This window comes from Triticum aestivum, chromosome 5D (assembly GCF_018294505.1).
Source record: "Triticum aestivum cultivar Chinese Spring chromosome 5D, IWGSC CS RefSeq v2.1, whole genome shotgun sequence".
Classification (NCBI taxonomy): Eukaryota; Viridiplantae; Streptophyta; class Magnoliopsida; order Poales; family Poaceae; genus Triticum; species Triticum aestivum.
In genome coordinates this window covers 453,983,465-454,005,850 of record NC_057808.1, presented here as the reverse complement: position 1 = coordinate 454,005,850, position 22,386 = coordinate 453,983,465, and the positions used below count along the sequence as shown (strand labels likewise).

Here is a 22,386-nt window from a genome sequence, read left to right as displayed (position 1 = left end):
TCCAGTCCTTAGAAGGATTGCTGGAGCTTTGCATACTTGTTAGCATCTTTCAGGATTGATAAAACCTTCTGGTTGTATCACATACAACCTTTCCTCAAGAAAATCGTCGAGGAAACAATGTTTTGACATCCTATCTGCAAGATTTCATAAATAATGCAGTAACTGCTAATATAATTCCAACAGACTCTTAGCATCGCTACGAGTGAGAAAGTCTCATCGTAGTCAACTCCTTGAACTTGTCGGAAAACATCTTAACGACAAGTCGAGCTTTCTTAATGGTGACACTTACCATCATTGTCCGTCTTCCTTTTAAAATCCATCTGCACCCAACAGCCTTATGACCATCAAGTAGTTCTTCCAAAGTCTATACTTTGGTTTTATACAAGGATCCTCTCTTGGATTTTATGGCCTCGAGCCATTCGTCGGAATCCGGGCGCACCATCGCTTCTCCATAGCTCGTAGGTTCATTGTTATCTAGCAACATGACTTCCAAGACAGGATTACGTACCACTCTGAAGTAGTACGCACCTTGTCGTCCTACGAGGTTTGGTAGTGACTTGATCCGAAGTTTCATGATCACTATCATAAGCTTCCACTTCAATTGGTGTAGGTGCCACAGGAACAACTTCTTGTGCCCTGCTACACACTAGTTGAAGTGACGGTTCAATAACCTCATCAAGTCTCCACCATCCTCCCACTCAATTCTTTCGAGAGAAACTTTTCCTCGAGAAAGGAACCGTTTCTAGAAACAATCACTTTTGCTTCCAGATCTGAAATAGGAGGTATACCCAACTGTTTTGGGTATTCTATGAAGATGCATTTATCCGCTTTGGGTTCGAGCTTATCAGCCTGAAACTTTTCCACATAAGCGTCGCAGCCCCAAACTTTTAAGAAACGACAACTTAGGTTTCTCTAAACCATAGTTCATACGGTGTCGTCTCAACGGAATTGCGTGGTGCCCTATTTAAAGTGAATGCAGTTGTCTCTAATGCCCAACCCATAAACGATAGTGGTAATTCGATAAGAGACATCATGGTATGCACCATATTCAATAGGGTGCAGTTATGATGTTCGGACACACCATCACACTATGGTGTTCCAGGCGGTATTAGTTGTGAAACAATTTCTACAATGTCTTAATTGTGTGCCAAACTCATAACTCAGATATCTCTATGATCATATCATAGACATTTTATCCTCTTGTCACGACGATCTTCAACTTCACTCTGAAATTACTTGAACCTTTCAATAATCCAGACTTGTGTTTCATCAAGTAAATATTCTTAGCATCTACTCAAATCATCTGTGAAGTAAGAACATAACGATATCCACTGCGTGCCTCAGCACTCATTGACTGCACACATCAAATGTATTACTTCCAACAAGTTGCTCTCTTGTTCCATCTTACTGAAAACGAGGCCTTTCAGTCATCTTGCCCATGTGTTATGATTTGCATGTCTCAAGTGATTCAAAATCAAGTGAGTCCAAACGATCCATCTGTATGGAGTTTCTTCATGCATATCTACCAATAGACATGGTTCGCATGTCTCAATCTTTTCAAAAATGAGTGAGTCCAAAGATCCATCAACATGGAGCTTCTTCATACGTTTTATACCATTATGACTCAAATGGCAGTGCCACAAGTATGTGGTACTATCATTACTATCTTATATCTTTTGGCATGAACATATGTATCACTACGATCGAGATTCAATAAACCATTCATTTTAGGTGCAAGACCATTGAAGGTATTATTCAAATAGACAGAGTAACCATTATTCTCCTTAAATGAATAACCGTATTGCGATAAACATAATCCAATCATGTCTATGCTCAACGCAAACACCAAATAACAATTATTTAGGTTTAACACCAATCTCGATGGTAGAGGGAGCATGCGATGCTTGATCACATCAACCTTGGAAACACTTCCAACACATATCGTCATCTCACCTTTAGCTAGTCTCCGTTTATTCCGTAGCCTTTTATTTCGAGTTACCAACACTTAGCAACCGAACCGGTATCTAATACCCTGGTGCTACTAGGAGTACTAGTAAAGTACACATTAATATAATGTATATCCAATATACTTCTGTCGACCTTGCCCGCCTTCTCATCTACCAAGTATCTAGGGTAGTTCTGCTTCAGTGACCGTTCCCCTCATTACTGAAGCACTTAGTCTCGGGTTTGGGTTCAACCTTGGGTTTCTTCACTAGAGCAGCAACTGATTTGCCGTTTCATGAAGTATCCCTTCTTTCCCTTGCCCTTCTTGAAACTAGTGGTTTTACTAACCATCAACAATTGATGCTCCTACTTGATTTCTACTTTCGCGGTGTCAAACATCGCGAGTTGCTCAAGGATCATCATGTCTGTCCCTGATATGTTATAGTTCATCACGAAGCTCTAATAGCTTGGTGGCAGTGACTATGGAGAACCATCACTATCTCATCTGGAAGATTAACTCCCACTTGATTCAAGCGATTGTAGTACTCAGACAATCTGAGCACATGCTCAACGATTGAGCTTTTCTCCCTTAGTTTGCAGGCTTAAGAAACTTGTCAGAGGTCTCATACCTCTTGACGTGGGCACTAGTCTGAAATCCGAATTTCAGTCTTTGGAACATCTCGTATGTTCTGCAACGTTTCAAAAACGTCTTTGGCGCCTCAATTCTAAACCGTTATCATTAGGCACTGAACTATCACGTAGTCATCAAAACGTGTATGTCAGATGTTCGCAACATCCACAGACAACGCTCGAGGTTCAGCACACCGAGCGGTGCATTAAGGACATAAGCCTTCTGCGCAGCAATGAGGATAATCCTCAGTTTACGGACCCAGTACGCATAATTTCTACTATCAACTTTCAACTAAATTTTCTCTAGGAACGTATCTTAAACAGTAGAACCAAAGCGTAAGCTATGACATAATTTGCAAAGACCTTTTGACTAAGTTCATGATAATTAAGTTCATCTGATTATTTAATAAACTCCCACTTAGATAGACATCCCTCTAGTCATCTAAGTGATACATGATCCGAATCGACTAGACCGTGTCCGATCATCACGTGAGACGGACTAGTCATCAACGGTGAACATCTCCATGTTGATCGTATCTACTATACGACTCATGTTCGACCTTTCGGTCTCTTGTGTTCCGAGGCCATGTCTGTACATGCTAGGCTCGTCAAGTCAACCTAAGTGTTTCGCATGTGTAAATCTGGCTTACACCCGTTGTATGCGAATGTTAGAATCTATCACACCCGATCATCACGTGGTGCTTCGAAACAACGAACCTTCGCAACGGTGCACAGTTAGGAGGAACACATCTCTTGAAATTTTAGTGAGGGATCATCTTATTTATGCTACCGTCGTTCTAAGAAAATAAGATGTAAACATGACAAACATCACATGCAAATCATAAAGTGACATGATATGGCCAATATCATCTTGCGCCTTTGATCTCCATCTTCGAGGCGCGGCATGATCACCTTCGTCACGGGCATGACACCATGATCTCCATCATCGTGTCTTCATGAAGTTGTCTCGCCAACTATAACTTCTACTACTATGGCTAACGGTTAGCAATAAAGTAAAGTAATTACATGGCGTTTTTCATTGACATGCAGGTCATACAATAAATTAAGACAACTCCTATGGCTCCTGCCGGTTGTCATACTCATCGACATGCAAGTCGTGATTCCTATTACAAGAACATGATCAATCTCATACATCACATATATATAATTCATCACATCCTTTTGGCCATATCACATCACATAGCATACCCTGCAAAAACAAGTTAGACGTCCTCTAATTTTTGTTGCATGTTTCACGTGGCTGCTATGGGTTTCTAGCAAGAACGTTTCTTACCTACGCAAAAGCCACAAAGGTGATATGCCAATTGCTATTTACCCTTCATACGGACCATCTTCATCGAATCCGATCCGACTAAAGTGGGAGAGACAGACACCCGCTAGCCACCTTATGCATCAAGTGCATGTCAGTCGGTGGAACCTGTCTCACGTAAGAGTACGTGTAAGGTCGGTCCGGGGCGCTTCATCCCACAATGCCGCCGAATCAAGATAAGACTAGTAACGGTAAGCAAATTGAACAAATCATCGCCCACAACTACTTTGTGTTCTACTCGTGCATAGAACCTACGCATAGACCTAGCACATGATGCCACTCTTGGGTAACGTAGCAATAATTCAAAATTTTCCTACGTGTCACCAAGATCAATCTAGGAGATGCTAGCAACGAGAGAGAGGGAGTGCATCTCCATACCCTTGAAGATCGCTAAGCGGAAGCGTTACAAGAACGCGGTTGATGGAGTCGTACTCGCGGCGATTCAAATCGCGAAAGATCCGATCTAGCGCCGAACGGACGGCGCCTCCGCGTTCAACACACGTACAGCCCGGGGACGTCTCCTCCTTCTTGATCCAGCAAGGGGAGAGGAGAAGTTGAGGGAGAACTCCAGCAGCACGACGACGTGGTGGCAATGGAGCTCGTGGTTCTCCGGCAGGGCTTCGCCAAGCACTACGGAGGAGGAGGAGATGTATGAGGAGGAAGGGGGCTGCGCCAAGGGAAGGGTGCGGCTGCCCTCCCACCCCCTCACTATATATAGGGGGAAGCGGAGAGGGGGCCAGCCCCTCTAGATGGATCTAGAGGAGGAGGCGGCGGCCAGGGGAAACCCTAGATGGGTTTGGGCGCCCCCACCCCCTAGGAAACTTGCCCCCCAAGCCGGGAGGGGCGGCTGCCCTAGGGGTGGCGCCCCCACCTGTCCTGGTTACGTGAGAGGGGTTGGGAGGGGCGCACAGCCCCTTAGTGGGCTGGTTTGCCCCTTCCCCTTGGCCCATAAGGCCCCCAACGCTTGCCGGGGCCTCTGAAACCCCTTTCGGACATGCTGGCCATAGCCTGGTACCCCCGGAACAATTCCAGACTCCAATACCCTTCGTCCAATATACCGATCTTCACCTCCGGACCATTCCGGAGCTCCTCGTCATATCCGGGATCTCATCCGGGACTCGGAACAACCTTCGGTAACCACATACTATTTCCCATAACAACTCTAGCGCTACCGAACCTTAAGTGTGTAGACCCTACGGGTTCGGGAACCATGCAGACATGACTGAGACACCTCTCCGGCCAATAACCAATAGCAGGATCTGGATACCCATATTGGCTCCCACATGTTCCAGATGATCTCATCGGATGAACCACGATGTCGGGGATTCAATCAATCACGTATACAATTCCCTTTGTCTATCGGTATATTACTTGCCCGAGATTCGATCGTCGGTATCCCAATACCTCGTTCAATCTCGTTACCGGCAAGTCTCTTTACTCGTTCCGTAACGCATGATCCCGTGGCTAACTCCTTAGTCACATTGAGCTCATTATGATGATGCATTACCGAGTGGGCCCAGAGATACCTCTCCGTCATACGGAGTGACAAATCCCAGTCTCGATTCGTGCCAACCCAACAGACACTTTCAGAGATACCTGTAGTGCACCTTTATAGCCACCCAGTTACGTTGTGACGTTTGGTACACCCAAAGCATTCCTACAGTATCCGGGAGTTGCACAATCTCATGGTCTAAGGAAACGATACTTGACATTAGAAAAGGTCTTAGCAAACGAACTACACGATCTTGTGCTATGCTTAGGATTAGGTCTTGTCCATCACATCATTCTCCTAATGATGTGATCCGGTATGAGAACAAAGTATGGACTTTGTTGGACTTGCCCGATGATCGGCAAGCCATTGAGAATAAATGGATCTTTAAAAAGAAGGCATACCCTGATGGTAATGTCACCATTTATGAAGTTCGACTTGTCGCAAAGAAGTTTCCAACAAGTTCAAGGAGTTGACTATGATGAGACTTTCTCACTCATAGCGATGCCGAAGTCTGTTGGAATTATGTTAGCAGTTGCTGTATTTCAATTACAAAATCAGGTAGATGGATGTCAAAACAAAGTTTCCTTGACGGTTTTCGTGAGGAAAGGTTGTATGTGATACAACCAGAAGGTTTTGTCGATCCTAAGGATGCTAAAACATATGAAAGCTCCAGCGATCCTTCTATGGACTGGAGCAAGCATCTCGGAGTTGGAACATACGCTTTAATAAGGTGATCAAAGCTTTTGGGTTTATACAAAGTTTGCAAGAGACTTGTATTTACAAGAAAGTGAGTGGGAGCACTACAACATTTCTGATAAGTATATGTGGATGACATATTGTTGATCGAAAATGAGGTAGAATTTCTAGAAAGCATAAAGGGTTGTTTGAAAGGAGTTTTTTAAAGGAAGACCTGGGTAAAGTTGCTTACATATTGGGCAACAAGATTTATAGAGATAGATCAAGACGCCTGATAAGACTTTCACAGAGCATATGCCTTGACATGATTTCAAGGAGTTCAAAATGGATCAATCAAAGAAGGAGTTCTTGCCTGAGTTGTAAGGTGTGAAGTTGAGTAAGACTCAAAGCTCGACCACGGCAGAAGAAAGAAAAGGACGAAGGTCGTCCCCTATGCCTTAGCCATAGGCTCTATACGGTATGCCATGCTGTGTACTGCACCTGATGTGTGCCTTGCCACATGTCTAGCAAGGGGGTACAAGAGTGATCCAGGAGTGGATCACTGGACAGCGGTCAAACTTATCCTTAGAGGAATAAGGAAATGTTTCTCGGTTATGGAGGTGATAAAGAGTTCGGCGTAAAGGGTTACATCGATGCAAGCTTTAACACCAATCCGGATGACTCTGAGTAGCAAACCGGATACGTGTAGTGGAGTAGCCATTTGGAATAGCTCCAAGTGGAGCGTGGTAGCAGCATCTACAATATGACATAGAGATTTGCAAAGTACACGCGGATCTGAATGTTGCAGACCCGTTGACTAAAACCTCTCTCACAAGCATAACATGATCAGACCCCAGAACTCATTGGGAGTTAATCACATGGTGATGTGAACTAGATTATTAACTCTAGTGCAAGTGGAAGACTGTTGGAAATATGCCCTAGAGGCAATAATAAATTAGTTATTATCAAATTTCCCTATTCATGATAATCCTTTATTATCCATGCTAGAATTGTATTGATCCGAAACTCAGATACATGTGTGGATACATAGACAACAACGTGTCCCTAGTGAGCCTCTACTACACTAGCTCGTTGATCAAAGATGGCTATGGTTTCCTAGCCATAGACATGCGTTGTCATTTGATAACGGGATCACATCATTAGGAGAATGATGTGATGGACAAGACCCAAACTATAAGCATAGAATATGATCGTGTCAAGTTTATTGCTATTGTTTTTCTGCATGTCAAGTATATGTTCCTATGACCATGAGATCATGCAACTCACTGACACCGGAGGAGTACCTTGTGTGTACCAAACGTCGCAACGTAACTGGCTGACTATAAAGGTGCTCTATAGGTATCTCCGAGGGTGTCTGTTGAGTTGGCATGGATCAAGACTGGGATTTGTCACTCCGTATGACGGAGAGGTATCTCAGGGCCCACTCGGTAATACAATATCACAATAAGCTTGCAAGCAATGTGACCAATGAGTTAGTCACGGGATCTTGTATTATGGAACGAGTAAAGAGACTTGCCGGTAACGAGATTGAACTAGGTATGGAGATACCGACGATCGAATCTCGGGCAAGTAACATACCGATAGACAAAGGGAACTACATACGGGATTAGCTGAATCCTTGACATCGAGGTTCGACCGATAAGATCTTCGTAGTATATGTAGGAACCAATATGGGCATCCAGGTCCCGCTATTGGTTATTGACCGTAGAGGTGTCTCGGTCATGTCTGCATAGTTCCCGAACCCGCAGGGTCTACACACTTAACGTTTGGTGACCATATAAGTATAGTTGAGTCATTATGGTGGTTACCGAAGGTTGTTTGGAGTCCCGAATGAGTTCCCGGACATGACGAGGAACTCCGGAACGGTCCGGAGGCAAAGATCGTTATATAGGACGAAGGGTATTGGAGTCCAGAATTGTTCCGGGGGTATCGGGTCATGACCAACATGACCGAAAGGGGTTTCGGGGGGCCCCGACAAGTGTTGGGGGGCCTCATGGGCCAAGGGGAGGGGGAAAACCAGCCCACTAAGGGGATGTGCGCCCCCTCACCCCATCCCACATAACCAGAAGGGGTGGGGGCGCCCCCCTAGGGCGTCCCCCTAGATGGGATCTAGTGCGCCCCCTCCTCTTCCCTCCCCCCTATATATAGAGAGGTAGAGAGAGGGCAGCCGCACCCATCTATGCCACGGCGCTGCCCTTCCTCTCCCTCGTAGCCGTCTTCCTCTCCGTAGTGCTTAGCAAAGCTCTGCTGAGATTCCACCACCACCACCGCCACCACGCCGTCGTGCTGCCGGAGGACTCGAGCTACTACTTCACCATCGCTTGCTGGATTGGGGAGGTGAAGGCGTCATCAAGCCGTACATGTGTTGAACGCGGAGGTGCTGTCCGTTCGGCACTTGGATCGGAGTTCGCAGGACGGATCGTGATGCGATCGCGAAGACATTCGACTACATCAACCGCGTTTCTTAACGCTTCCGCTTAGCGATCTACAAGGGTATGTAGATCCAATCTCTCCTCTCTTAAATGGTCATCTCCTAGATTGATCTTGGTGAGCGTAGGAATTTTTTTGTTTCCCATGCAACGTTCCCCAACATTTAGGGTATGCTGGCATCTTTTTTATTGCAAAAAAGACCAGATCTATTATAAAAGTTCATGAAGACAAAGCATCTTAAACCTAGTACAAGTTACATCAAGATTCCAATACCACCCAACGACCACTACTACCGCCAGAACGAGCAGTCGACGCGCCATAGTCGCCGCTCCTATACCGGAGCCGGTTTAACCTTGTCATTGACAGCTAGGAAGTCTTCGTGCACGTGCCCCTAAGGACCAACGCAGCCGTAGTCGTCACCTTGTTGCATAGATCTGAAGCACCTGATACCAAATCGCACTACATGACGAGAAACTCTAACCTCACCGCCCCAAGAAGACGGTGGGAATCTACACCGGAGCTCCGTGTACTATGTCCGGATGGACGAACTCGAGGAGGACCAGATCCTGGAAGACAAACTCGAAGAAGAAGCGCCGCCATCCGCCCGAGTGGTGCACCTGCGTGTACTAAAAAACCCTAACCTAAACTACTAAGTGAAGCGAACGATATACTGGTATCCCTTAGGCCTGGTACCACTTAAATCAAGCTGTTCATTTAGGACCCTCCCCTAGACACCATAAAAAAGGCACTTCCCTAAAATGTTCCCAACCCTAGCTACCACCCAAGCTCTCCTCCATGCCACCACCTCTGCCCTCTCCTCCCTCTCCCACCCGGCAACCTCGCTGGTGGTCAGAAAAGGGAGACCCGGCGCTTTTAGTTCTTAGTTATTTAGGTCCTTGTTTATATTAGGTTTTGTTTCCCTAGTGGCATCGACAAAGGCAGCGGCAATTGCGAGTTGGAATAAGGTCTCTCCAGCATCCCCTACCTCAACAATGTCCAATCTAACGCTGACGAAGAGCTTGTGAGGGTAGGTGTTGCGAGATCTGATGGCTCTTTTCGGATTTTGTCAATTGGTGTGTCAATCAAGGGAAGAAATTGCATGTCTTTTCATGTGATGATTTCGACCTCTTCTTTCGATTTGATTTGTGGCATGGTGTAGTTTCTCTAGCCCTTAGGACTAGCGTTGAAGGATTGCAAGCCTACATTGCATGGGGTGATGCCCCAACCGATGTTTAGTTGGAGTTAACAGGATCTTGTTTGTATAGGTGAGTGGCTATTGCGATCTTCAAAGCCTAGTATGACGAGGGTGTTGCAGGTGTCCTCTTGTTTATTGAAGGTTTAGTGTAATTGTTAAGCTCTGACGGGCGCCGTAAAATCAAAGGAAGACGACCAATTTCGCTTTAGTTGTAATTTAATACTTTTGCTGGTAGTTTTGTGTCTATTGTCCTTTTACTGTACCCATCGTTGTTTTCCTTAATAATTATGAGATATAAGACCTTTGGGTGTCTTTTACCAAAAATAAACATTAAATTAAGAGGGTACTTTAGACCTTTTTTTTCCGTTGAATTGCTAACGTATATAATTTCCTCATGTAAGCATTTATGAGATGAGACGGCATTGCTTTGTTTGTGTATTTTGGGCAGAAGCGACTAAAATAGCAATGTAGTTCTTCCCAAGCATTTCAACAAACACCTTGTGTGCACGTAAGAAATCAAAACCATATTATGAAATCCACAAGCACCAAGCTGCCTAATCTCGACCACAAAAATATACTTACAAGTGCAACCTACTACAATATCAATACTCCCAATATAAACATCAACATATCAAAGAATCACATGTATGTCATGCCCAATGTCAACCCAATCAAACTGTACCAATCTTGACCAATAGATACTAATAGCAAGCAAGAACTTGATCAGCAACAAATATAACAAGACGAAACATCCACTTAAGGGGAGACAAAAGGATTTACGTGGAAACCCCATGCAGGAATATTTTTTTCAAGTGGTAGCAAGCAATCTTCCACTACAAAGATAAACAAGGCACATGGTGGAAGCTAAAATATAAAATGAGAGGCTCCAAATCACCTAAATTAACACTTAAATTTGGGTAAATCTGTAGATAAAATAGCATCGTTGCCCCCCTTTCTCTCCCTGGAACAGAAAAGCTCATCTCTCTATGTTGTTTCTCGAGCTTGGATAGTCCTATATTATTAAATTTGCAAAAATTCCCCTCGGCTTGCTAACTATCTCGACCAACCAAGTCCGTAGGCAAGCTTGTTGTCGAGTAACTTAAGATTCATGCTTCTAAATGGTAAAGCAAGAGCTGCACTCTATCACATGTTTGTATACTAAGTCTTGTTGTATAGTGTTCATGGGACTTTAAGTGGCATGCAAGGGTTAAAAGAGTCAACAAGGTGAATATATTTATATTGTCTCGCCATTTTGTTTGGTTTCACAGTTTTACTACTAGTTTCCCTAGTGATTTGGCCGTCAGAGTATAATGGACATGTGTCCTAGTACATAGTGTTCTTCAGACTCTCTTACTTCTTGAGTTTTCATACTTCTCACCCTCTGGCTCCCGTTCCCACGGGTTCTTGACAATGTGGATGGTTCATACCTCGAGTTGACCACTAAATATCTTTAGTCGCTCCCGAAGGTATGTATCGGTGGCACCTTCTAAGGTGTGCTGAATTGCCAAAGGCCTGAAATCCGGATCCCTAGATTGGGACTTCCAGTAGGCATTAATGTTATTTCCTTGATCAAGCATCATGGTGTCAACTACCAAAGCACCACATTGTTCACATATGTAGTTCTCTAGGCTCCTAAGGGATTATATGTGCTCACTGGGTAACAACTTAGGTTTTTATGCTTTGCACATCATCTATACATTTTTCGCTGTCGACAATATTGAGAGCGAGTTGTGTGTAGTATACTTGGTGCACATACTGTAATCCAATTCTATGACCAAGGATACACACATCCACAAATTTATCACAAAGTTGTCAAGAGCAACAAAATAAAGAAGAGTGTCTCTAGAGAGAGGAAGGTAAACACTTGTCACATCCTATGTGAATACCAACATATCTCATATTTTGTGGTTACTAGAATGTTATCCACATAAGAAACGTGTCCGCGATATAAGAAAAGTGCTACAAGGTCTAGTTTAGACAGTGACACCTCCAACAAGCTAAGGGATACGACCCACATCGTTGTCGGCGGCTCCAACCAGTGTGTGAGGTTAAATCAGTGATTTTCACTCTTATAGTAAGACTGACCTTTACCATGTCGTCGGATTTAACCGGTGAAGATTTGTGTTGCAAAATGGAAGACAGTACGAAATTTACGTAGCCCATCCTTCCATGGGCACGAAGAGGGGGTTCCCATTCTAAAAGAAAAAGAAGTTCCCAACTTCAATACTAGTGATATTCTCTTGCCAAAAAAAATACTAGTGATATTTGCATTTCCACCGTCATCAACTGTCCTTGCGATGGAGGGCGACACAGCAAAAAGCGTCACCCACACGCACACCTCCCGCTCCTGCTTGCACCACTAGCAAGCTCCTCTCTCTCTACACATTTCTGCATTTACACGTTGTACTGATATAAATATCAGACGGCACTGTGGCCACTAGTACGTGGTCCTTCACTTCACCTTCTTCTTCTCTCCATCTTCCTTCTTTCGTCTTCCTCATCCTCTCCCCCCTCCCCTTCTTTTATTCGCGGAGGTATCTTGCTACGTCGGCAAGGGAAATAATGTCGGCACAGATCGCGCCGCCGGAGCATGTCTGCTACGTGCACTGCAACTTCTGCAACACAATTCTCGCGGTAATCTCTCCTTCCCCTCCCTTCTCTCCCATGCGCAGATCTACAAGCAGGAGAGATGCGTGGAACTAACTCTGTACGATCTACCGAGTTTCTTGCTGGATTTTGTCCCTTTTCAAAGATTTGTTGGAAAAGGCTTCAAAGAGAGATTTATGATTTGTTCCTCTTTTCTTTCGCTGCATCGGCCGGGGGGGGGGGGGGGGGGGGGGGGGGGGGGGGGGAGTGTCTGCTTTTGTTCTGCTCGCCGCCCGCATGCAGCTCAATTTCTTGCTTTCCCTACTTTCTGTTTGTTAATTCCTTAGGATTTTGAAAAGAGAGCCAAGGCCAGCACATAATCGTCAGAACAGATCGAACCGCTTCTCTTCTTGCAATCTTCTCATCGAATCTATGGACATCTGCACATACGCATGAGTGACTCTCTTGAGTTGTGTTAGTCCACCCTGTATATGGGTGTGTGTGTGATTTGATATCTCTGAGTCAATCCTGAATCTGCGTTGGATTAGGGCATCATCCAATTGTTGTTTCTTTAATTTCTCCGATAGGTATCCCTAATGGTCTCTTCTATTTACTGGGAAGATTAGTTTTTTTTTTTGCGACGGATAATGGGAAGATTAGTCAACATATGGCTAGCTTTCATTGTCTCAAACTTGTGGATTTCTTGCTAGCTTTCATGACCTATTGTGCTGCTGTGTGCAACTGTGCATATTAGTTGTTTTCTTTTCCAAGAAGCACTCCATGGCTTTAGAGCACCATCGCTTCTAATGTCATCTAATGGTTTTGATTCTAACTAACTATTTAAAGCATGTGCGTATGCTTTTCTTCTACTTGAATTTGCAAGACGGAGCATGCAATAACAACGTAGTTTCGGCGTATTATTAACTGATGTATTTGTTATTTAAAATTTGCTCAACCATCTCATGTCTCCCCCCTCACCTTAAAAAAAGCACACAAAGATCTGCGAAATTATAATATTTGTGTCAATATAATTTGTAAAAGCTAGCAAATTTAATTAGTTAATGATCTCAGTAGCAATTCAATGTTGGGGTAATGTTGCTGGGATGAAGTTATTGATCTCAATTTAATCAGTTGTTTGGGTTTTTTTTATTCATCTGAACCAAGTCACGTTTTTCCCTGGGAGTATTAGTTTACACTAGAATTAATGCCTTCGCAACATCCAGACACCTTGTATTCACTTATTTATTGGAATAGAGGAACAGTAGCATACTGTTCTAGCTAGTGAGTTGCCAGTTGCCACCAAGAAATTCCAAGCAAGGGATGCTTCCTGTCCTCATATTTATTTTCCTCTTCTCCATGCTCCTGTGCAGCTGTGCTTTGTCTCGGTTGATTTCCTTGGTTTTTCTTCTGTCATGTTTGCAAAGTGCTTTCTTCCTTGGTTTTGTGCAAGAGTTGATCAGATGTCGAAGTGGAAGTAGAAATAAATGAAAGCGACTAAATTGGAAAATTGATGGTTATAAATCTTAGTTTGATTCGAAGGACATATTAGAAGACCTTCCTCTCTCACTCTCCATGTCCTTTTTTTTTCTTTCTGTTTGCACCTTGCAGTGATGCATGAAACTTGTCAAAATTTACTGCAACCAGTACTACTACTGACAGAGGAGCTTACGACCTCAGATTCCCCCCTCCCTTATTTTGGGATTTAGTTTGTCCTTGCTATCGATCATTAGTGTGTTTGTACCTATTCCACTCAGCTTCTGCATAGGCGACAAGTGCTATCAATATCTCTTCAGTGTATGGTTCGTCCATATGTGCAGATGCTTCATGCTTGGTACAAGTACTATCAGTATGAACTTCGACCTTGAAGTAATGCCGTCTTGGTCTCTGCTAAAAAGGAGATCCGGTCAGCTGATAGATCTCCCACCCACCAAATCTGAATGTTAAACTGATCATTTGATGTTCATCCTGAATTAATTCCACAAGATGTTGTCTTCGATCATCGTCTCTCTCTCTCTCTCTCTCTCTCCTCCCATGAGAGCTAGCTCAAAAGGAGAGATGAATCTAGCTTGTTGACAGACACTCACACACCTGCATGCCCCACTACGATGTACCATGCACAGTGTGTGCTTGGGCCTGAGCTAAGGCTAGCTAGCGCGCGTGAAGTGCCTTCTGCATGAACCGTCGCTGTCATCTTCCTCTCTTTCCTACAGTACAGTGTTCCTTGCTGTGATCTTTAATCCTTTTTGCACTGAAGAGAGCATGGAGCAGAAATGATGGTACTAGAAGATCATGCATGCATGTGTGGCAAACTGGCAATTTAACTAATTATCAGTTTTCTAAGGAATGGGTGTGTGCATCGCTTGATGCAGATGCCGGGGTATTCCTTCTTTTCGATTTTTGTTCCAGTTTTCTAAGGAAACGCTCTCAGTATGTGTAGTATTTGTGTTTCTCTACAACAATAGAGGAGAGAGAGAGAGCATGAGATGGGGTGTGATTTGCAAGTGCACACATTTTTCTTGAAAAAAGCACCTCAAGATATGGAGTCTGATTTGAGCCAACTCCCTTCATGGGAGCAAGAGCAAGAGCAAACACAATCATTTGCAGATGCATTTGGCTCACTTGGTTATACTAGTCATTCTTATGGGAGTGAGTGCCCCCAGAAAAGAAGGCTGTGAGGAATCAAACAAAGTGAGTATAGCTAGGACATGGTCCTTCTTCAGGTTGTGGTTTGGTTGCAGGCCTGGGCACTCAACAAGGAAATCTGAAAAGAAAATGGAAAGGGCAAGGTGGCAACCAATTGGCAGGCATTGGAAAAGGATGCCCCAGTTCTGATTTGGTCCAGCTGCTTGCAGGTTGCAGAGCCCTTATAAAAGTCATGGAGAGCGACTGTTATACAGCAGGCAGGAGTTAATTAAAGAGGGAGAGAGAGAGAGAGAGAGAAAGAGAGAGAGAGAGATAGATAGATAGATAGATAGAGAGAGAGAGAGAGAAATCCTGGTCATGTTCAGAGAGCAAAAAGCTATGGCTGTGTGCATATCAACATATATGAGTGTGTAGATCTGCTCCAGCCTTTTGAAAATGTTTCTTTGGAATTTAGCATTTGTTACTTCATCCACAGAGAGAGCTGCTCATTTTGTTCTTATTTCTTCCTTTTTGTTTGTCTTGTTTTGCTGTTTGGTTTGAAGTTGAACTAGTAATTTTCTTCAGCTGGCAATGTTATCTACAGCATTAGTTAATTCATAAAACCCAATAATTGTGTCCCCTTATATATATGTGATCAATCTGCAGGTCAGTGTTCCAAGTAATAGCATGCTGAACATCGTCACCGTCCGTTGCGGGCACTGCACTAGCCTGCTGTCGGTAAACTTGAGGGGATTAATCCAGTCGCCACCTGTGCAAGATCATTCCCAGGTTGACATGAATAGTACTAATATTTGTTTAAAAGAATAGTACTACCTCCGTTTAGGTGAATAAGTCATTCACGTAATCCTAGGTCATCGATTTGAGCAATTAAATATGTGTTATATGTCATGAAAAATATATCACTAGGTTTCTACATGAATGTAGTTTCTAAATATATATTTTTTGTCACATATAATACATATTTAGATAGTTAAATCGTCGACCTAGAACTACGCGAATGACTTATTCACCGAGACGGAGGTAGTACTAATATTTCATGAAATTTACGCGTACTTTTCAAAGCAGTTGTAATGGTTGGTGTCGTTAATTAGATCACTCTTATACAAAAATGATATAGATATGCTAGTCTTGCAGATAAAATTATCATGCCTAGTGTCTACAATTTTTACAGAAATTCCTCATTTCACATGTTACCGTATAATTAATTACTACTGCATTACTTGTATCTGTGTTATCATAGGGGGTAGAAAGAATGGTAAGTACTCCTACTGGAAGGGAGAGGCCTGTAGTAGATGCCAAACGAAACTCGTAGCATGGCTTACCCTTACTCTAGCTTTGTAGGAGAGAAAAGCCAGCGTGCATGCATGGGTCATGTCATGCTTCAACACTTTATACAGTAAAGACAAACTACAGCATGCACACTGTTTGCTCACAGGAAAGAGTATTAAAGCTCACATGGAAAAATAGCACATCTTTAGTGTCGTGCATGCACCATGGTTCGTCGTTCTAGTTTTACTGATTTTGAGCAAGAGTCTTGCACAGTTGTACTGTTAACATATGTTAGTCTGTATTATATATGGTGTGCTATACTGAAAGTTAAATATAATATGAATCCATTTTTACAACAAAAGAAATGATGCTTCAGCCTAATGTTCTTCTGGGTTTCGTCTCCATAACGATGCTTCAACTTAATTACTTGACTTGGTGACAGGAGAATTTCAAGGCCCACAATATCAGCTTTCGTGGAAATTACCCGGACTATGGCACATCTTCTAAATACCGGATGCCAATGATGTTCTCAACAAAAAGTGACCAAGAGCATATGCTCCACATGAGACGTAAGAGCATATATATGTTCTATTTGTACGTTTTAGTTTGTGAACCAAAACTTTGTTTTTCCCTCTTGACCAACATAAATAGATGAATTACTATCGTCTGATTACACCATGATGGACTCTCAAGCTAACTTGTGAAACCGGTGAAAAATATATATTCTTTGACTGGTTTTAGAGTGTTTTGCCACATGGATATAATGGTTTCATTGGTCATGTGTCGGCAGTTGATCTCAAGAAGAGCATCGAAAAGTGAAGATTGTCGCCCCTAGTTAGACCGAATGTGAGAGACAGAGCTGGTGATATATTGGCTTAAATTGTTCATGCTACGTACCTACGATAAACTAACCCACTGTTAGCAATAATCTTGTCTAGCAGGTTAATTGGTTGGTTTTAGTTTGGACTATGCTAGTATTGGGCAACACGTATGTAGTACATGCCTTGGTCCTGTACGAGGTATAGTCCGTGTAGGACTAACGTATTGTGTTAGACTGTGTCCGTGTTGGGATTAGCTAGCGTATTGTGTAGGACTAGTTCCGTACGTGTCCTAGGCAGTGCAATAGTATTCAAGGTAACCGGTGATTAGAGAGTCCGGTTAGGAATTGTATCTTGGTTGTGTCCGAGTAGGTTTAGTTTAGTAGTTTGGGTCTTATTAGGACTTAGCTTAAGGTGGTGCTGGCTGTGTGTGTATATATATAAGCACCAACCGGCTATGCTTTGTTCTATCAAGTTGCAACACTGTCGTGGAAAACTGAAAAGATAATAAAGAACAGGTTCCTTTGGCAAAAGATTTTCGTGCGCGTGTCCGTCATGATTTGATGTGATCGATCCTGAGGGCAAGTTCCAACACCCACATTGTCCTGCAATGTGGCAACAACCGACTCCAAAACTAAGATAGGGTTCCTTCTCCAATTTTAGGAAGTTGAAGATATTACACGTTTACGATGACATATGCGCCCCTTTCTGTTCTATAATGATACTAATTCAGCTACAAAGAAAATAAAAAACTTAATGCAAGGTAGGTTGGTGTTGGTTAACTACTACTCTATGGAAAAAAAAGGAACATCTCACGTGAAAACTGTGTAGTATATTGTATTTTTGTTGTTGTGAAAACTACAATATTGTATTTAAACATCTGGCCTGCTTGATGTTTAATTTAGAAACAAAACAGGAACACGGCTCTATGGTAAAGGAATGGAGAAATGAAATTTAAATATCCCATACAGCATTACTTAATGGATTTAAGAAACTTGGCATTGCCATTCAAGATGTGTGTCGATCGCATACCTCTGTGGAAAATAACTCTATATATACCTCTTATAGGAGTTCATAGCTTTGTCATTCAGAACCAATAAATAACATTGTACAGCAGAACGTAACTATTCATGAAAATAAATAACTTGGTATTTGCATAATATTCAGTGATGGATTTTTGAGGGTAATATACATGCATGTCAGGTGTTAGCTCCTGATTATGTTTATATTGGTGAACCTTTACATACAGCAGCTCCAGAGAAGAGGCAGCGGGTTCCTTCAGCGTATAACCGATTTATTAAGTAAGCTTTAATCAATCAATTCCAAGCTTGCACTGACAACAATTAAGCTGCGCTGTGTTGTACTAATAATACGATTTTGACACATCAATTGCAGGGAGGAGATACGAAGGATAAAAACAAACAATCCTGACATAAGCCACAGAGAAGCCTTCAGCACCGCAGCAAAGAATGTTAGTACATTTTTTGCATAACACATAGGCTATTATTGTACTACCCACTGTTTCACATGTGCATGTCACAATACCTCACAGGTTATCATTATGCATATTGATCCTATAGCACGAGTTTCAATGTATGTCTTTTGTAGAGAAATGTTCTAGTTTTGGGGCGGTACCATGCTACCATTGCACGGGAGCATCCCTAAAACGTTGTGATTTTAAAAATTGTGGTATGTGTCTATAATCGTACAGAATTTCAAATCCAAATTTGATCTACACATAGAGTAACAGCGAGAATAAACCAGCTATGGAAAGTATAAAAAAAAGCTTTTAGGGGTTCTAAGATTGACCACAAAAAAAATTACCCAAAGTGTTAGTGGCATTAGGATCCTTCTGGTGTAAGAGTTACAAGTTACAACTGATTAATAAAGAAACAACATATTAATGGCTAGATTACATAGTGCTCTACCATTTGCTTTTGCCATATCATATACTACAGCATATAACTGCGCCATTTCTAGGGCATGTTTGAACACACACAGAAAATTCTGGCATAATTCAGATTATCTTTCTTTAAAAAAAATCAAATACTTTCAGAGGGGTCCGGCTCCTATTGTTTATAATTAAAATCCATATCTATGCTGAATCTCTCCAGAAACAATTGATATGAAATACTACTGTTAATTTATATAACTCTGCCTATTCCTATTTCAGTGGGCGCATTTCCCAAACATTCATTTCGGGCTAGGCTCCAATGAGAGCAGCAAGAAGCTGGACGAGGCCATCGCGGCACCTACCCCCCAGAAAGTTCAAGGTCTCTACTGAGACATATATTCCTATATGCATGATACTTTCATATTGTAAGTAACTTAGGGAAAACCTAAGTTAATTTCTGAATCAGTTTGTGAGTGAGTACATAGATCATGAGCGAGTGATATGCATGAAGTGAGAAAGAGGCATATGGGAAGTGTATGCAGCTAGCTAGCTATCGTACATGCATATAGAAGACGTCTGAATAAATCCCCTTGATCGCCAGTTTGTTGTTTAATTGCTTGAAGATAATCACCTTGCTTGAACATGTCTGTATTAGGATTTGGTTTGGCTAGTGCAGGTCACTTCATCCATCCTCAATCACGTTACCTAGAAAATGCAATACATTTTTTACCCAGTTGATTGCATTCGGTTATATACACAATCCGTATAAAAATGCAACATAATGCCGTGCAAAATTCTTGTCGTGGAACTAAAACCATGACAAGAATTATGGAACAGAGGGAGTACTAATACCATTTATAATACCTTATGTAAAATACTCACTGCTTTACTGTTCATAAACCGTGAACGTACTCTGTATATATTCAGTTTGATCAACGAAATATGTGTTACATATCACAACGGTTGGTTTTTGACATATAACTCATATTTTCTTGCTTAAACTCATTAAATGCAGAGAAGTTTAACAAGGTTTACAAGTCCGAAGGCCAAAATAAAAGCTTTCAATCATGGCATAAAATTACGCAAGTGTTTTGCTCCGGCCAATGCCCAATTTCGCGCCTCGTTACAGAATTTGGATATGATGATGTGAGGCGGTGTGGAAATGTTGTGGAAGACTCTTGAATTGCGGTCGGTCCAAAGCTCCCAAGTAACAAGCCTGGTGAGGGAAACCAACAGCTTTCGTCGCCCATGCCAATTGTGTACCATGTCAATCCACCAAGTTTTGACATCGTTGAAGCCATGCCAAGATTTTGTGTGAAGCCAGGGAGATTGAGCCAATTCCACACCATAGTCCATATTCAGATGGAGAAACGACATTGAAAGAGCAATATCGCTGCCATCTCTGGAGTTCTCTTGCACATGGGCAAAGCCCACAATTAGGTCATCCATACTTGGTGAGTTCATCCGCCATCCAAACTCGACTCTGAATGATGATCCACGCGAAGAACCTACACTTATGAGGACCCAATTTTTTCTAAACAGTAGCCTCGAAACTAGTGGACGTGGCCTCGATGAATTGGACACGATAAGCAGAGGTCCTAGAGTAATGCCCGGAGGACAGCCCATGAAATGGTGTCGGCTTTGTTGGCTTGGAATTGAACTTGGAACTTGACCCGCCAAAGTTTGATGAATTCAAGTATGTGTTGTAATGTGAGCCTGTTGTCCAAGTTGATATGGTAGACCCAAGCATTGTTATGGAGAGCATCCATAATGCATCGATCTTATTTTTTGAAGTGTCGAAGATAGAGGGACCCATGTCCTTACTCCAATGGCATGTTGTGCCCAAGCGGCTTGCCAAAGCTCGTTATGTTGCCGTCCCCAATAGTGATAGCAGTGAAAGTTTATATATAAAGCGGGGCGAAAGCCTTTTTCGGTAAAGTTTAGAATAGGTCCATGTCCTCGGTATTGCACGGGCTACTGGTGCCCACCCAAGTACTGCCCGGGGTGGTCCATTCAACCCATGGCCAATGGAACCCCAGAACACGCGCAAATTTCTCAAGGTTTAGGACCCTGAGCCCTCCAAGAGTGGTGAAGCGGTAAACCACCTCCCAATTTATTTTGAATTTGCCACTGGAGAATTTATCGGAATCCGCCCAAAGGAAAGCCCTTCTTATCCTGTAAATGTTGCAAGTCCTCATTCGGGATGTCGATTGAGCTTAGGTGATAGATCATGATTGAGGTGAGGACTGCCTTGACCAAAGGCAGTGAAGTGTTTGCCCGTCCAAGGAAGTAATTTCTTTTTTGGAACTTTATCCTCAATGTGTTGGAAGTGAATCCCTCTCAACCTCCTGACAATCTAAAAATGTGTTTATGTCTTATAAACCGGAAGGGGGAGTATGTCAACAGCCCAGCTACCTTTGGGGGGACATGCCTTTTTAGCCCAAATATACTTCATGTAAAATAGTTAACCCCAAGTATATTCTTTGTATTCGGGCGACAAGAAACATGTATGCAAGTTTGTATAAGTTATGGTAAATAGACCAGGTGGTACCAAAGCCACGTGCGTCGCAGTAGTACATATTCTGGCCTTCTGGGAAAAAATACTTCATATTTTGTACTCCCTCTGTAAACTAATATAAGAGCGTTTAGACAACTAAAATAGTAATTTAAACGCTTTTATATTAGTTTACAGAGGGAGTACACTCCAACTTCCTTTATGTAGAACTAAGAGGGTGCATTGCATTATTGGTCTAGCTAGCTAGGCCCGATATAGCTGCCGCCCTAGAACTTGGGGGAAAAAATCTGTTGTACTCCAAGAGATAGGTACATATAATCCAAGTTCATGATATATAAAGTTAAGCGTGTGTGGACTCAAAAAAATAAAATATGCTAGCCCGAAGTTCGTCTCTTCAAAAATCTGTTGTGATCTGGCGGGCCATATAATCCATTTGATTCACCCATAAAAGTTCACCTACGCTGCACGCGTACGCTGGCCGTGGCCGGTCACTGTGGACTGCTGCAATGGCATCGTCGTCGGCCGGCTACGAGTGCCCCGCGCGCGCGTGTATGATCGCATGCATGCGTTCTGCCATGGCATGCATGCATGGCCCCTACACAAGCGCGCGCCCCCGTGCACCGAGGAGTAACCGTGCTAGAGAAATTAATTGACGGAATCTCTATCTAGCTCAGTGCTCAGCTCCCGCTCAGTGATCGCTGACCGCCTGACCGTGTGTGTTATTTCGCTTTTAATGATTGTTTGTATTGTTTCCACTACTCATGTACAGAGGTAGACCATGGCAGTGGCTGATATCTGCAGTGAAATTGAATGTGCTTGAGCCAGTGAAACTGAATGTGCAGTGAAATTGAATGTGGTTGAGTACCACCGTTGTTGGCTTGTTGCAAGATCGAGAAGGGGAGAAATGCATGCTAATAAAGGAGCGAGAAGGCATACGTTTCCTT

The 22,386-nt window shown here is 42.9% G+C and overlaps 1 protein-coding gene across 4 annotated transcripts; it reads left to right on the top strand.

The window, feature by feature from the left end:
* The first annotated feature begins 12,098 nt into the window (after positions 1-12,098).
* Positions 12,099-20,654, top strand: LOC123122693 (protein YABBY 2). Of its 4 annotated transcripts, none has more exons than XM_044543013.1 (7): positions 12,099-12,351; positions 15,592-15,714; positions 16,658-16,784; positions 18,286-18,334; positions 18,429-18,504; positions 19,207-19,306; positions 19,943-20,654. In XM_044543013.1, the coding sequence occupies exons 1-7, from the start codon at positions 12,280-12,282 to the stop codon at positions 20,107-20,109; spliced, it is 714 nt and encodes a 237-aa protein (XP_044398948.1). In that variant the 5' UTR covers positions 12,099-12,279; the 3' UTR covers positions 20,110-20,654. The 4 variants fall into 4 exon arrangements, with proteins under 4 accessions (XP_044398948.1, XP_044398947.1, XP_044398950.1 ...); XM_044543012.1 differs by having other exon boundaries at positions 18,283-18,334; XM_044543015.1 differs by lacking the exon at positions 19,943-20,654 and having other exon boundaries at positions 19,207-19,568.
* Positions 20,655-22,386: the final 1,732 nt, after the last annotated feature.

Excerpts from the sequence above, each read along its gene's own strand:
- LOC123122693 (XM_044543012.1), top strand. The coding sequence starts at position 12,280 with ATGTCGGCACAGATCGCGCCGCCGGAGCATGTCTGCTACGTGCACTGC. Across the intron at positions 16,785-18,282 it reads GCATATGCTCCACATGAGAC|CAGCTCCAGAGAAGAGGCAG; the intron begins GTAAGAGCATAT and ends CTTTACATACAG. Across the intron at positions 18,505-19,206 it reads TCAGCACCGCAGCAAAGAAT|TGGGCGCATTTCCCAAACAT; the intron begins GTTAGTACATTT and ends TTCCTATTTCAG.